The sequence below is a fragment of the Cyprinodon variegatus genome, unplaced genomic scaffold (assembly GCF_000732505.1).
Source record: "Cyprinodon variegatus isolate N-32 unplaced genomic scaffold, C_variegatus-1.0 Scaffold932, whole genome shotgun sequence".
Classification (NCBI taxonomy): domain Eukaryota; kingdom Metazoa; phylum Chordata; class Actinopteri; order Cyprinodontiformes; family Cyprinodontidae; genus Cyprinodon; species Cyprinodon variegatus.
Genome location: NW_015151385.1, coordinates 249,568 through 263,338, shown reverse-complemented (window position 1 = coordinate 263,338; position 13,771 = coordinate 249,568). Strand labels below are relative to the sequence as shown.

Below are 13,771 nucleotides of genomic sequence, written 5' to 3'. Positions count from 1 at the left end.
GATATCAAAAAAGTACTCCAGAGTGTTGTTCAGCATGGGGGTGAGTAGAAAATGAAGGCTAATCATGTTTTGGGTGTACTATTCCTTTAAATAATATCCAAAACACTTAGACATTAAATTTTTCCTACTGTACTAAATTTAACAACAGTTAGTTTGTTTACTGTTGTACCAGTTGTGTTAAGACTTTGATATAGTTACAAAGCTTTAAAAACAAAGGTGAACTGTTATCCAAATGTAACCACTCCCAACAGAGCTCACACTGCTCCCAGTCATTATCATTTCAGAAAAGCTTTTGTTACTAATTAGCCTGACACTTCTATCCAAAGCAACCTACAAAAGAAAGATTTTAATAGTTTAAGCCTGACAAAGCAAACTTCTGCGTTTTGTTTTGTACATGCAATGCCGTGATGGAATTATCACATTTCTCACCTTGCATAGAGTAGTGTGTGAACAAGTTTCCTTCCTCAAACACAGTTACCACAGAGAACCTCTGTTTTAACTGCTGTGAGAAAGCTGTACTAATACAAGTGAAGACCATGTTTTCAAAAGCTGGCATAAAACAACTTAAAGGGGTTCTGGTTCCTGACCGCTGATGCTCTAGACTCTTCAATGCAAAACACAGACATATTTTCTGTACAATTCTGCCTTAACTAATGCTCAGAGTGGGTTGCTTTTTAAACAAAGGGAAAATTGAGAGCCTTGGGTTAATAATCATGTACTTACTATTTATTTTTTTTTTAATGATCCAATTAAAGAAACAATCACACAGGAAGTATAGCACTGTTTACTGAGGAACATTAGTGTTTTTTCAGGGAGAACTGCTGGGAATTCCACCTACCCCACATACAGGAAATAATGTAAAGACCCACAGTCTCACCTCCAGCCGTCATCTTCACTTATAAGATAAAGCTGTCAGTCAAAGTCTTCCTGACACTACTTCCTGTGTGATTATGTCTGTATAGGCCAATCAGGACTGGGCTCACAGTAGATATGTCTCCTCCTCAAATGTCAAAATCAATTTTGCTTTGCGTGAGGAGAAAATCAGCCGGAGCAGAGGCACCTTCGAGAGTGTAGCCATCTGCGAGAGAGGGCGCCATACAGAAACTCGCATATAAGTAGAACAGCGTTGTGGTGAGATCCCGAGCACACCCAGGAAGAACGGGTGCGCCCACTGAGCTGCAGTTCCCTGTGCGTGTGGGATTTTTTTCACTCTATGGTTGATGAACCGAGAGTGAAAGAAGTTTAATATACTTGAGATTATGTTTATTTTGCTCTCTAATTGATAATAACAGCTGAACTTCATTGATCTCACATTGGAGAAATGTACCTCTGCATTTAACCCAGGAGGAGCAATCAGGAGTTAAGGGTCTTGCTCAGAGAGATAGAGTGGCAGTCGGCAGGAGAGGGTTTTAAACTCACAACCTTAGGACTGCAAGCTCTATGCCCTAACCACTAGGCTCCCCTAAGGTTTTAACAAAACCATTCCCAGTCATTCCTTCAAGTCAAAAAATTAATAAAAAAAGAAAAAAAAGGGGGACTCTGACCTCATCGAGCCCTTCTTCTTCATGGAAAGTCCTTGATAGGAAAAGACAGGTTAGTGTCTTTTCCTTTTTTGTGAATAAGATAAAGTCTTTCCCAATTCGCATTGAGCCCCTGGAACAACAGAAACAAATACCACGTAACATACCAGACACATGTGTGCCAAATGCATTATATGAATATCATACAAAAAGATGAAAGTAAAGGACTCACGATTTTAATCCATTTCCGTACTGGCCAATGTGAGTGGATTCTGGAGAACGTTTGTTTGACTTTCCAAACTGGATCACGTGGGTTGCCTCAACTGTTAAAAACAAGATATTTTGGAAACACAGCAAATAGAATAAAATACTTAAAGCCAAGCCATCAAATTAAAGTCCTGCTTACTTGGGTCCATTCCAATGCCATCATCTAGGAAGCATAGCATAAAACCACCACGGAGCTCTTGTCGTTTCTCTGGAATAGAAACATAGACACAGCAATTATTAGATAATATCTGTGAGCAATTCAATGTCTAACACTGAGAAAATATTTATAAATCTACCAGTGTAGATGTCTATTCTGGTTGCACTGGCATCTCTGTAGAGAAAGAAAAAAAGGAAACAGTCAGAAAAATAAGTTATCTTGGCAGCGTCATTTTTCAGTAACTATAAAGCAAGTTGTCAAATATTGTGGTTACCTTGAGTTGTCGACAAGCTCAGCTAATGCGCCAAACAAAAACTCGTGGGTTGTTCTAAGAAAACATAATAAATGTATTAGTTAAAAAATAAGTTACAGGGGACTTTGCTCTAATAATAATTAACTGGCTTCCTTTTCTAAATTTGCAGTAAAGTCTTTGTACACCTGATTATCATCATTTTATGCAAGCAAGATCAAAAGTAGTGACACTGTGCAATGTGTCAAACAAATACTTGGTTGGCAACATATTAATGTAATTATTATTTTGCCTCTTTATTTCAGAGGTGTGCCTCTGAACATTTAAACACATTTCAAATATTTCCGAAACATAAGGCTCAGACATATACAGTAGTAGCCATTCCAAATATAACCACTTTCCTTGATGGGCTCTTGGCTGGTCCTTGACTGGTCCTCTACAATTCCTTTTTAAGCATAGATCTTTGTACCAAAATATTCTTTCTTTGCCCTTGTAGACATGCAGATCGAAACAGAAGTGTTATTTCCTGTTCAGACCCTTTAATTCAGTGAAATGGTGGAGTGAGAGTAAAGAAATATGCACGCCCATGAGAAGGCCAGTGGCTGGAAGTTAGAGGGGATTTTGATGCGATTCCACTGGCTTTTGACTGGAAAGGGCCATTTTGAGTGGCTGCTACTGTAATATTTCATTGACATAATTGAAAAGTTAATTTACTTGAGCAGTCAAACCCAAATGAACTAAACAGAGTGATGCATCTTTTCCTGCTTTTTTATTATCATAGCCTTCAGCTAATAAAAACATAAAACAAAATATTGCTATTTAAAAAATTATAATTACATAAATAATATCCATTTAACTCTTTGTAAAAGATCTATACAGTAAGCAAACTATTTGTTCAGCATCTATTGATTAAATGACTGTATCAATACATTGAAATTTTGCCTTGCTCTTGCCTTAAAATCTTCTGAAGATATCCTTATTCGATATGACTTTCCCTCCACTTAACTTTCCAACAAATTGTCTTGGCAGAATCATTATTTGACCTCACAGCTTTTTGTTTTTGCTAAAATTAGGCCCTGTGGTATAACCGCCCTCGTTAGGTGTTCATAATGTTTTAGTTAATGTATATTTACAAGGTAAGAGTTTCAAATTTTGAAATTAACTTGAAAACAGCTGCACTTTTAAAACAATATTCTAAACCTCAGAGAAGAGCTTGTGCACAAACTAAATCAAGATGGAAATGGGGCTTGTTGGAAAAGCCTAAATTTGGATTTGTGTTATAAAGTTGAAATATATGCATAACTGTCTGCACTCCAAACAGTGTAGAGCTTCAAACATGCTTCTAGCAGACTCTGAGCTCACACAAAATTAACGTTTTCTTTTGGACTAGCCTACAATAAATAAAAAAAACTTCCACTTCTTCATCGCAATCTCTCCTCTATTATGTTTAGGACTAGAACAATTAATCGAATAAATCGATTATTGAAAAAATCGTAGATTAATTTAGTCATCGATTAATCGTCTACTGGTGTACGGAGACAGTAAAACACACCTTTAACTGACAGACAGACCCGCTTAGAGCAGTAATTAGGGCTGCAACTAATGATTATTTTTTGTGAATTGATCAATCTTTTTTTAGAATGATCTTGAACAGCCAAAGGGTCTGTCAGGTCTAAGCACCTAAAACATCCTACATACGTACAGGGAAAGAAAAAGGCACAGAGACATTTAGTTAAGTTTTACTCGCGAGAAAAGTAGTAAGGGACCACACAGTTAGAGATCGAAACAGCACTCTGGCGGTCTCTGCGTCCTCCTCGCAATTTATTGAAATCAGGCTCGCAGTCTCAGTAAATATGTCCTCTAAATCTCAGGGTTCAGTCAAAGTTTAACTTGTTGCAGCACGTTTAGTGCTGCTTGTAAATCAACCACAACCTCCCCAAAAGCAAGTCCACAAATCACAGTGTACTTTAGAAAAGGTGGCTATGATTACATGCACATAGCACACAGCTTTATGCATTATAACACTACACTGATACATTTATATACAATTATTCTAACAGGTTCCTTGAAGAATATTTATTTTTACGTAATTAAACCGAAACAAAAACCTTTCCCCTTGAGGAGTTCTGGATAAAGCATATTAACAGACAAAAAGGTTTTTTTTCATCTTAAAGGCATATTTTTTATGCATTTTTTTTTTGAATTTTTATATAATTATTACTGTAATTGGTTTGCTCGTCAACTAAAGGCATGGTTTAAGCCGGGCTTACACTGTGCGATTTTTTTTCCCTTTTCAGGGCGACTTTCCAGTTGTGTGAGAATTTTCCAACCAGGCCGAATTCAGCACTATCGTGTAGTGTACAGGGGCGAACAAGGAGCAATCAGCTTCTCATGACCACCTCGCGATCAGGAATTGTGAGGTCGGGAGAAAATCAAACATGTTTGATTGTCGTATTCAAATCGCTCAGTTAGCATGTGCAAACAAGGATTCTTATTCTTCCTCTCAGACAAAAACACAGAAGCATGGCGGGGTGCAAGTGTATGGAAATCTTTCTGTAAAACGAGCTTGAGAAGCACCATCTCAATGCGGAGCTCAGTCCGACGTGGTTCTTAGACGCACAGTGTGAGCAGGTAGATAGCATCAGAGCGTTGTGCTGCACAATGTGAGAACATACAGTGTGCGCTGTAGCTGTGTGCAACAACTGAAAAAAATCGCAGAGTGTATGCCCGGCTTTAGGGTCTCTATGCTCCAGTTGAAGATTAATCGATTACTAGATTAGTTGACAATTATTTGAATAATCGATTAAGCAGATTGTTTGAGCTCAAACAGTAATTATATCAAAACTGTAAAAAAAAATATATATATATATTTATATATATATATATATATATATATAAATACATAAATAAGTTTTAGTATAACCTGAATTAATTTCACAAGAAAAATCTTTACGTAACCTTTTGCTATCTGATTGTTAATAGCTTACTTGAAAAAATAATTAACATGCTAATCGATTTGCAAAAATATTCTTTAGTAGTAGCCCTAATTAGGTTAGAGTAAAATGTCTTCCTTTTCTGGTAGGATGCATTTAATCTGCATTAAAAACTTAAGACTTCAAACAAATCAAATAAGTCTGGTTCTGCTTAAGCTTTGAGTTGAAATGAACATGTAAACTGATTATACTTACGAGTTTGTGTGCAGGTACTCAAAGGTAAGCTGAGCCCTGCTAAGGTTGCTGTAGCTAGAGTAAGCCATTGCACCTCAAAGTTATGCTCTACTTCCTTCCTGGTCTCCTGTTAGTATTCTTCCTGACCAAACCAGCTCTAGTCAAAAGCTTTCATCCTGGAAAGGGGGAGATAAATGCCATCATTAAGTATTTAATTGCACATATTCTTAAAATAATCAACTGACAGCCCAACGAACGCTAACATTGACTTAGATAGACAATACATCACAATAAGCACTTACATGAAAGTCTCCCTGCAGAAGGTAACGCGGATAGACCACGTGGGAGGCCTGTTGAAGAACAACAAGATGTTGTGTCTCGGTCAGTGAGCGCCTTCGTATCCAGTCCTGCTAACACGTTTCAATGTACATTTCTAAAAGCAGCTAACGGACGAGCTAGGCTTCCATTAACCAACGTGAAGTCATGTTGATTGGGCAATATATGATATGAACGGTTTACCGTAAGGAATCAGTTACTGCTAACATTTACCAGTTGGTTGAAATAATGGCTAAAAGGCGTTAGCATTCCTTTACTGTTTATAACGAAACATGCTACTAGCTAGCCTTAAACGGACATTACTCGAGTCATAAAACGTTGACCAAATATGCAGGTCGCTCCGGTATAACGGTGACCTAAATTTGTAATAATCACAATTTTTGGGAATAGATACTTTGTAACTTTACTGTATTCGTCTCCTAGGCATAAACCAATCCCACAGGCCGCGTAAAATCCAGTTTCTTCGTCGCCGATGGTTGATTCCCCTGTATCGCCCTGACAATGCAAAAACCCCGCCTCCGCTTTTCCACCGACCAATAGGAAAGCACCATGACACCAGTCTCAACAATCATTGGTGGAGCCGGCTGTCGACGTAAACATCACATACGTTGAAACGCACCTGTGGGCCTCAATGTAACACTAACCCCCCCTAAAGACAAATCTTAAAATGAAAGATAACGTCAAAAATTGACGTTCTTTGGTGCAGTTTTAATCAATAAGCGCTTAAAGTTAGGGTCGCTTTATAATGCGAAAACAAGACACCAAATTTGCTATTGGACCATGGTTCTCAGCTTTGTTTCTCAAACTATGGTGGTATTTGTAACAACTCTATAGATAGCGGGCTAACGTGAACCAAGTAAAAAGTAATATAGTTCTAATAAAATAAAACAGATGAAATAAGATGCAGCTCAAGCAGGCTGGAAAAGTCTGGAATTTGAATTCTGTGTTTTTCAGGTAATTTTAAGTATTGAAAAAAAAAGCTGGCAACAATGTTTTCCAGTCTTTATTCTCTATCTCATCAATTTCTTTTGCCTTTTCACTGGGTATACCTAATTTGCCATCCTTTATTCCTTCCATTTCTGCCTGTCTTTATTATTAATAACCTTCATTTCAAGCCTTTTCCCTTTTTCTTTTATCTTCTTTCTCAGGTGCTCCCTTTAACCTCTTCCTTGTGTGCCTCCTGCTTTTATTATCTTCCTAATACTCTGTCCATGCGTTTTATCACCACTCCTTACGTTTCCTTTCTTCTGATGATGTGTGAGTTTATTACACAATAATATTCCCTGCCTGTTGCGGGTCAGAATGAATGTTTTCCCCAGTAGTTTATCTAACAAGGACAGTTCCTGTGTCTGCATATACAGTTATCTTCATTCTGTACGTGACAAAGAGCTAAGAGTGTAATATTTTGATATGGCTGGAGCCATGGATGTCTCCTCCTCTGCAAACATGTATGATGTAATGATGTGGCAGACTGGAGTTGTGTAAAATGATTCTGTAATGATGAATCAGGGCCACTTCACGAGAAGTGAGCCTGGTTGGTAAGCAGCTGCCTTCTGTAACTCTAAGCAAGCTCTCTGATCAGAGTAAGATTACAATTTCTCTTAAATTTTTGTCTTGTTTCATGGTTATTTAATATATATACATTATGAGGTGTTAAAGAGTTTGTCCTGATTTCTTTTCAGGAAAAAGAACCGCAGAGAGAAAGCTTCATGGTGTAGACACAGAGAGTTCCTTTAACACCTCCTTTATTTCCACTCCTTTCCTTCCCTACATCGTGTAAATCTCTTCATGTTATCCTTTCTTTCTCTCTAAATACAAACTTCAACTTGACCATCCTCCCTTCCCTTTGCCATGTTTCCATGATTCTCTGGATTTTTCTATTTTTTTCACCCAGGTTCTATGTTTAAAATCTGCCAACTGTAAAAAATTCTGCTTTAAAATGTTAATGTAATGCAGTATTTTATAACTGAAACTGAGTATACAATATTTTCATCACTGACAAAGGGAAAAAAGGATGAAAACTTTTTACACCATTTCTGCTTGTTATGCCCCTTTTTCAGAATTTGAAGAAGAAACAGAAGCTGAAAACACAACTAAGAAAAAGTTTTGGTGGCTTCCATGCTATATTATGTTAAGACTTAGATCCAACAAACTGAATCAAGCCCATTTAATCATGGGTCAGTTATAATCTGGACTGTTAGGGGCTCAAGAGTTCGTACAACTTGAAAAGGGTAAATATTGATAGCAATACTTCAACCAGGTTTTGCACTGCCACAGGGTAAGTATTGATGCAAAAAAGCATTTAAGGAGTCTTCGCTAACAAAGTTTGTATACATATTTATGTGCGGGGAAAGAATAAGAGATGAAACGGCCAAAAAAAATATACATGACAGCACTAGTAAAGGTTGCCAAATGTGGAAAATTTAGTTTATTTGGGTCCCATCAGATTCATATAAAAAAAAAAAAAAAAATCAAAACATTCATTCACTTTAACATTCAAACACTGAATTTTCTTTGTAAAGTCTTTAGACACAAATACTTAATTAAACCAACACCCAAAAAGAAATATACACAAACATGGAATTATTTTGTTATATTGAAAATTCAAATTAAAGGTAGATAACATTATGTGAGGAACCATCTCCTTACTATGCTCCTTACTATGCATTACAACTGGTATTTTTTTTTGTAAATGTTATATATAAATGTTATATATATCATAAATCTCCTAAAATCCCAGTCAGTATGAGTCAAGCTGGATTTTTTTTAAAGCTTTGATATAAATAATTTATTTGGGATATGAGATCACATTTGTCACAAGGTGAACTATGTAAACCAGGGTGTGGTAAAAGCACGCAAGGATGGGGAACTAAAAAGATTTGAAATATTTCACTTTCATCTAATAAATACTTTCTTCAATGTGCCAGTCAAAAACATTTCTTCAGCTTTCAATCAAGGGTTCCTGTAAAAAAAAAAAAACAGTACAGAAGTTCAATCAGTTTCTCCTCATGCATATAATATGCACCATGCAACTATAATTGATCAACAATTGATTTTAAAGACAAAGTTATGAAAGCTAATTATTATAAGTAATGCACGTTACGTTTTGGCTGTCTGGTGCTTGTAGATATTCTCGATGTGCAACGTTATTCTTCAAGCTTGCAGCTAAACACAGAAACAAACAAACACCAACCAGGCAGACACTGACTTCAACCAGATGTTGCACTGCCACACTCTGTTCTTCCTAGAATGATACAAATGGGAGAATTGTTGAAAGGGAGACATATAGAATTGAATGGTATTAATGAAGAAATAGGAATGTTCTTGAAGAATGAATCTACGTACCAGAGTTAACATGACAGTCAGTGCAGGGTCTTTCTTAAAGTGGAGGCTGTAGCAGGTTTTAGACACTGCTGGAAGCTCATTGGTCACTTCCACTGGGATGCCTGAAATATTTGTCTCTAATGAAGAGCACCTTGGAGGGAGTTGTTGTGCACAGGAGATTGTATATTAAAAAAAAAAAAAAAAAAAAAAAAAAAAAAAAAAAAAAAACAGTCAACAAAAAACACAGTATTGACCCAGCTGGTGAAAAAGCAGCAAATAAATAAATTTAATTTGAATACATTTAGTTATTGGTAAATAAAACCAGTGTGAGGAAGTAACTCTTAACAAAATCAATGGGGTCAAGTGGTTGATTTTGTGTTTTTGACTTATGAAATATACAATGAGGTCCTTTTTTTAGGTTTTCTAAAAGAGGGTTACAGTTTCTTTAATCTTAAATTTAGTAGAAAGACAGACCCACATCATCACAGGCCCCCCGCCATACTTAACAACGGATGACTTGAGCTTTCTCATATCAACCCACATATATCTTTTGATTTACGCCAGACCAACATTGAATCATTTTTGTACAAATGCTTAATTTTAGAGTAACTTTAGAATTGCCCAAAAGTGTACAAAATAGAGAGAAAACATAACCTGTAAGAAAAAAATTACGTTTGAATTTGTGATAGAACAGTTAATATTTTTTCACCGGGCATCACACCCAAACAGCATGTAAATTGCCATAGAGAGCTGGCCAATCCAAAATGCCCACTTTTGGATTCAGGGTTGTACACCAAGGTAAGCAACCTGCAGAATGTTTTGGCATGACCTCAGACATATTTCATCTGTGATATCATCTGGTCCTGCTTAAATCAGTGATAACCCAGCATAGATGCACACGAACAAGATGGAGGAGAGGACTCTCTGCAGTCCTCATAGACATATTTTGGTTCTTTGTGTCCCTCGCTGAGGACTTCTCTCTTTTACTTATGTCCCACAGCAATCTCAAGTCAAAACAGCCTTTTCTCATGGTCTCCATTAAAATGTTATAGACTTTTCCAGACATGGCTAAATTTAGATGAATAGCTAAATTCTTGAAGCCATTGCCTGACATGTGAAGATAAAAAACACACCTGTCTAAGTGAAAATGGCATATTGCTTGTCGGTTTAATTTTGAGGAGCAACTAAGAGAAATTTGACTTTAATTTCTTACATTCATAACCAGTGTTGGGACTACCATGTTATTAAAAAAACCTTTTACAGTAACTGTTAATTTGTCTGTCAATAGCACTGTTACTAATTAGCTTGTAAAAGTCAAGAATGTGTTATTCATTTTTGCACTTTAAAAACATTTGTTATTTGTTACTTAAGATGACCACCATCAGCAATGTAAACAACTTCAGCATGCTTGAACAGAGCGCAGACGATGGCGCCCAGCCACTGATTCAATGAGAGCGTTTCTGCAGAAATAGCGCTCAGTCAAGTGAAAGTCTAAATATTTTGGTGATTATAAATGTTGGTTCAGGGCTGTAATTTAAAGACCCTCTTCACATCACCTTAGCACTGACTGACAGCTGGCTGCATCTAATCAACACATCCTTACTTTCTCAGGGCTATACTGATTTTACTTTCATGTTTTATGGGTTTTCACACAATTATACTGAGATCATACAGTCCTACTAGGATTTTCTTTCTGGAATACTGTAACCCTGTTTAATTCTATTGCAAAGTATATTTTATTTTTGTTCAATTGCTCCAAAAGCATTATTTTTCAGCTTCATACCTATTTATATCCAATTGATAGCTGTCAATATGCAAAAACATAAAGTTCTAAAAGATCTTATTTTTCTTTTATTATAAACAAAAAACACAATCACATCTACATAAGTATATTGCAACTCTTCAAACCACGCACACCAAAATAGTGCAGATTAGTATTCAATGCTTTCAGATGTGTAGTCCTTTTAATTAACTTTTTATTTATTAATTATTAATAAACATCTTATATTTTACAATTGAACCTCTAGCTGTATTCAAAGTTCCCAAAACAAGAAACGTATCCAAATTCTTTGACACTGTAGACCGTAAAAAGTAAATGCCTAATTACTTTCAATGATCTAAAGTAATCATAGAGTTACTGGCAAGTAACAGGCTACTTTGCCTGAACAGTAACTGAGTTACTAACTTACTTTTTTTCCTTACTTACTTTTTTGAGAAGTGACTATGACTAGTTTAATTTTTTTAAGGAAAATTCCCAACACAGAGATTTAGTTAAAACAGCCCTTAAAATGACATATGTTTTGCACTGAATGAACATACTCAAGTTAAAATTTGTATTTTTTGAAAAAACGTCTATGTTAACTTAAGTAATAAACCACAGCGAGGACTATTACAAAATATTGATGTGAAGTAATCTTTGTAAAAAACTTACAGAATCATTGGCAGGATGTTGGTTGGGGCACTTATAGTGAGGCACACGTGTTTGTTGTCTTCAGATATTATCTCCAATGTTAAATTAACAAGTTCTTTGTCTAGAAAAAAAAACTTTTGTTAAATAAGCAAAGATTCTTGCCAATCCAAAATGACTGAGAATATAAAACTACCTCCAAGATTAAGCTGACTGGCTGTGAAAGTTGTGAATAAACTAATATCTTCTAGCGTGGCACTTGATGAGGGAATCACAGTCAGGGGAACACGAAGATGCAAAACAGTGACTGAAGAAGGATGCTGGGTTATATTCAATGATGTTTTAAGATCATTTTCCTCCTTTGTTTGCAGTGGAGGCTTAAAAGAGATGTGAAAAGGAGAACTCATATTTTCCTTCTCGCATAAGTGAAACTGTGAGAGAGATGAGAGTAGAATGTTCCAGTCCTGCAAGACGAAGAATAAAAAAAGATTGTTAGAGTAAAACCTTGACCAGCTCTGGAAGAGCTGTTAGAGTAATCTTACAACTGTAAATCATATTCACATAAATTTCAATGGCAAAGAACAAAAAATGGATTATCTGGAAAAGTCTAAGTTAAAAAAAAAAATTAAAAAATGAATAAAATAATGCAAAAAATATATAATTAACAGAATGACCTTTAATGCATGCAGGCATTTGTAAGTTAGATTCCTCCTTTATCACCATAAAATAATTTGAAATATTATCCAATGTTCAGCATAAATTTAGTTAAATGGACACTTACCTTTGCTATATCAGGGTTAGGTAGAGTATGAGAGTAGCTGTAAGAGCTGATAACAATGAATGAGAACGCAAGAGTTAAGAGGCAAAGAAAGAAAGTAGCCACTGGAGGGTTATGGGATGCATATTCTTTGAGGCTAGAGCCTCGCTGCCAGCACCTCATCCTCAGGACTCCATACACAGCTGGGATACTTTACACTACAAACAGAAAAGTATGAAGACAGAAAAATGTTTATATGAATATAATTGTTTATCCCAAACTATACGGTTCTGATTATCGTTATTCCTATTTGGAGCTTAAACTTTACTAAAATTAACTACCGTAAATAATATATTAGAATATCAATTCCATGGTGTAAATAACAAAACAACCAGTAAACACAGCCAGAGGAGGTTCTTGCAGGAATGGTAACATAAGCAAGCCCCTTCTTCTGGAAAACCAAACAAAATTAAAATGTCAGCAGTTCTATAGACTTTTATTTTTTATTTTTCCAGAATTAAGAATATAAAAGTCTATTATCGTACATATACACCACTGTATTTGCATAAATATGTATAATAAATCTGTTCAGGGCACAATTGACTATTTAGTTACTTTTTCTGTTGTTTTTTTTAGTTTCTTATTTTTTATTTGATGTTGCCCTGGGCAACTGCCCATAAAGCCCAAATTTAAAAGCACCAGAACACATCTCACATCAAATGGCATCATCAAACTGGTTTCAGAAGCAAAACAAGTTAATGGAGGAGAATCAAAGTTAAGAGTGTTTGGGCCAGATAGAAATGGAAGCATTAGCGTCTCAAAAAGTAAATAGCTCGATAACAGAAGGGTTTGTTATTGTAGCGCGTCACAGATGTCGCAACTAGACACGAAGACACTGTCAAAAACAAAACAATTATATGGCTTTTTTGATTGAAGACAACGAGCTTTTAAAACATGTTACTGGGGAAAACACATCAAAGTTCTACTCGCACGCTGTTTCTGAGCGAAAACGCATTGAGAAATCAGTGTTGTCAGTAAACTTTTCTGCCGTATGGAGGACGTATACTTGGCAAAACACTCGGCAGATTCAAGCTGTAGCCTACTGTTTAAAGTATTATGCTGCTACCTAATTAGCCATGAACGACACGTCCATACCTTGAAATAATGATGTCAGATCATTCCAGATATCCCGAGGTCTGTTTGCACAGCATCTAAATCAAAATCTCATGTTAATAACTACAACTTCTGTTGTAATATACACACTGCGGAAATGACAGCACACATCACGACAGTTTTACCAGTTTACGACTATACATTAACATGACGACTGCCATTACGTAAGTGACCTGTCATAGTCAATCTAAAGTGTTTCCAACTCTTCATTGTCTTAGTGCATATATATATATATATATATATATATATATATATATATATATATATATATATACATATATATATATATATATATATACATATACCTATATATATACATATATATATATATGTATATATACTCACATCCTCTCCACAACACACTGGTCCAGCAGACGAGCTCCTTCAGCAGAAGACTCCTCCTACCCAGATGC

At 35.8% G+C, this 13,771-nt stretch overlaps 2 protein-coding genes across 4 annotated transcripts in view; both read right to left on the bottom strand.

The window, feature by feature from the left end:
- The window catches only part of morc1 (MORC family CW-type zinc finger 1), a 24,339-nt gene extending 18,131 nt beyond the window's left edge, over positions 1-6,208 (bottom strand). For 2 of the 3 annotated variants that reach the window (XM_015398401.1, XM_015398403.1), the window contains exons 1-8: positions 6,092-6,204; positions 5,664-5,711; positions 5,383-5,537; positions 2,219-2,272; positions 2,084-2,118; positions 1,927-1,995; positions 1,753-1,843; positions 1,545-1,653 (exon numbers count right to left, since the gene is read on the bottom strand). In XM_015398401.1, the coding sequence (XP_015253887.1) occupies positions 1,545-1,653; positions 1,753-1,843; positions 1,927-1,995; positions 2,084-2,118; positions 2,219-2,272; positions 5,383-5,450 (426 nt within the window). In that variant the 5' untranslated portion in view covers positions 5,451-5,537; positions 5,664-5,711; positions 6,092-6,204. Of the gene's footprint in view, positions 1-1,544; positions 1,654-1,752; positions 1,844-1,926; positions 1,996-2,083; positions 2,119-2,218; positions 2,273-5,382; positions 5,538-5,663; positions 5,712-6,091 lie in introns of all 3 variants that reach the window. The other variant, XM_015398402.1, reaches the window with a different exon arrangement.
- A 1,904-nt stretch (positions 6,209-8,112) lies between these two features.
- On the bottom strand, positions 8,113-13,476 carry LOC107100038 (transmembrane protein 248-like). Its single transcript, XM_015398382.1, has 7 exons — positions 13,341-13,476; positions 12,210-12,403; positions 11,625-11,892; positions 11,452-11,552; positions 9,043-9,183; positions 8,801-8,941; positions 8,113-8,659 (listed from the first exon to the last, which is right to left on the bottom strand). The coding sequence occupies exons 2-7, from the start codon at positions 12,366-12,368 to the stop codon at positions 8,639-8,641; spliced, it is 831 nt and encodes a 276-aa protein (XP_015253868.1). The 5' UTR covers positions 12,369-12,403; positions 13,341-13,476; the 3' UTR covers positions 8,113-8,638.
- Positions 13,477-13,771: the final 295 nt, after the last annotated feature.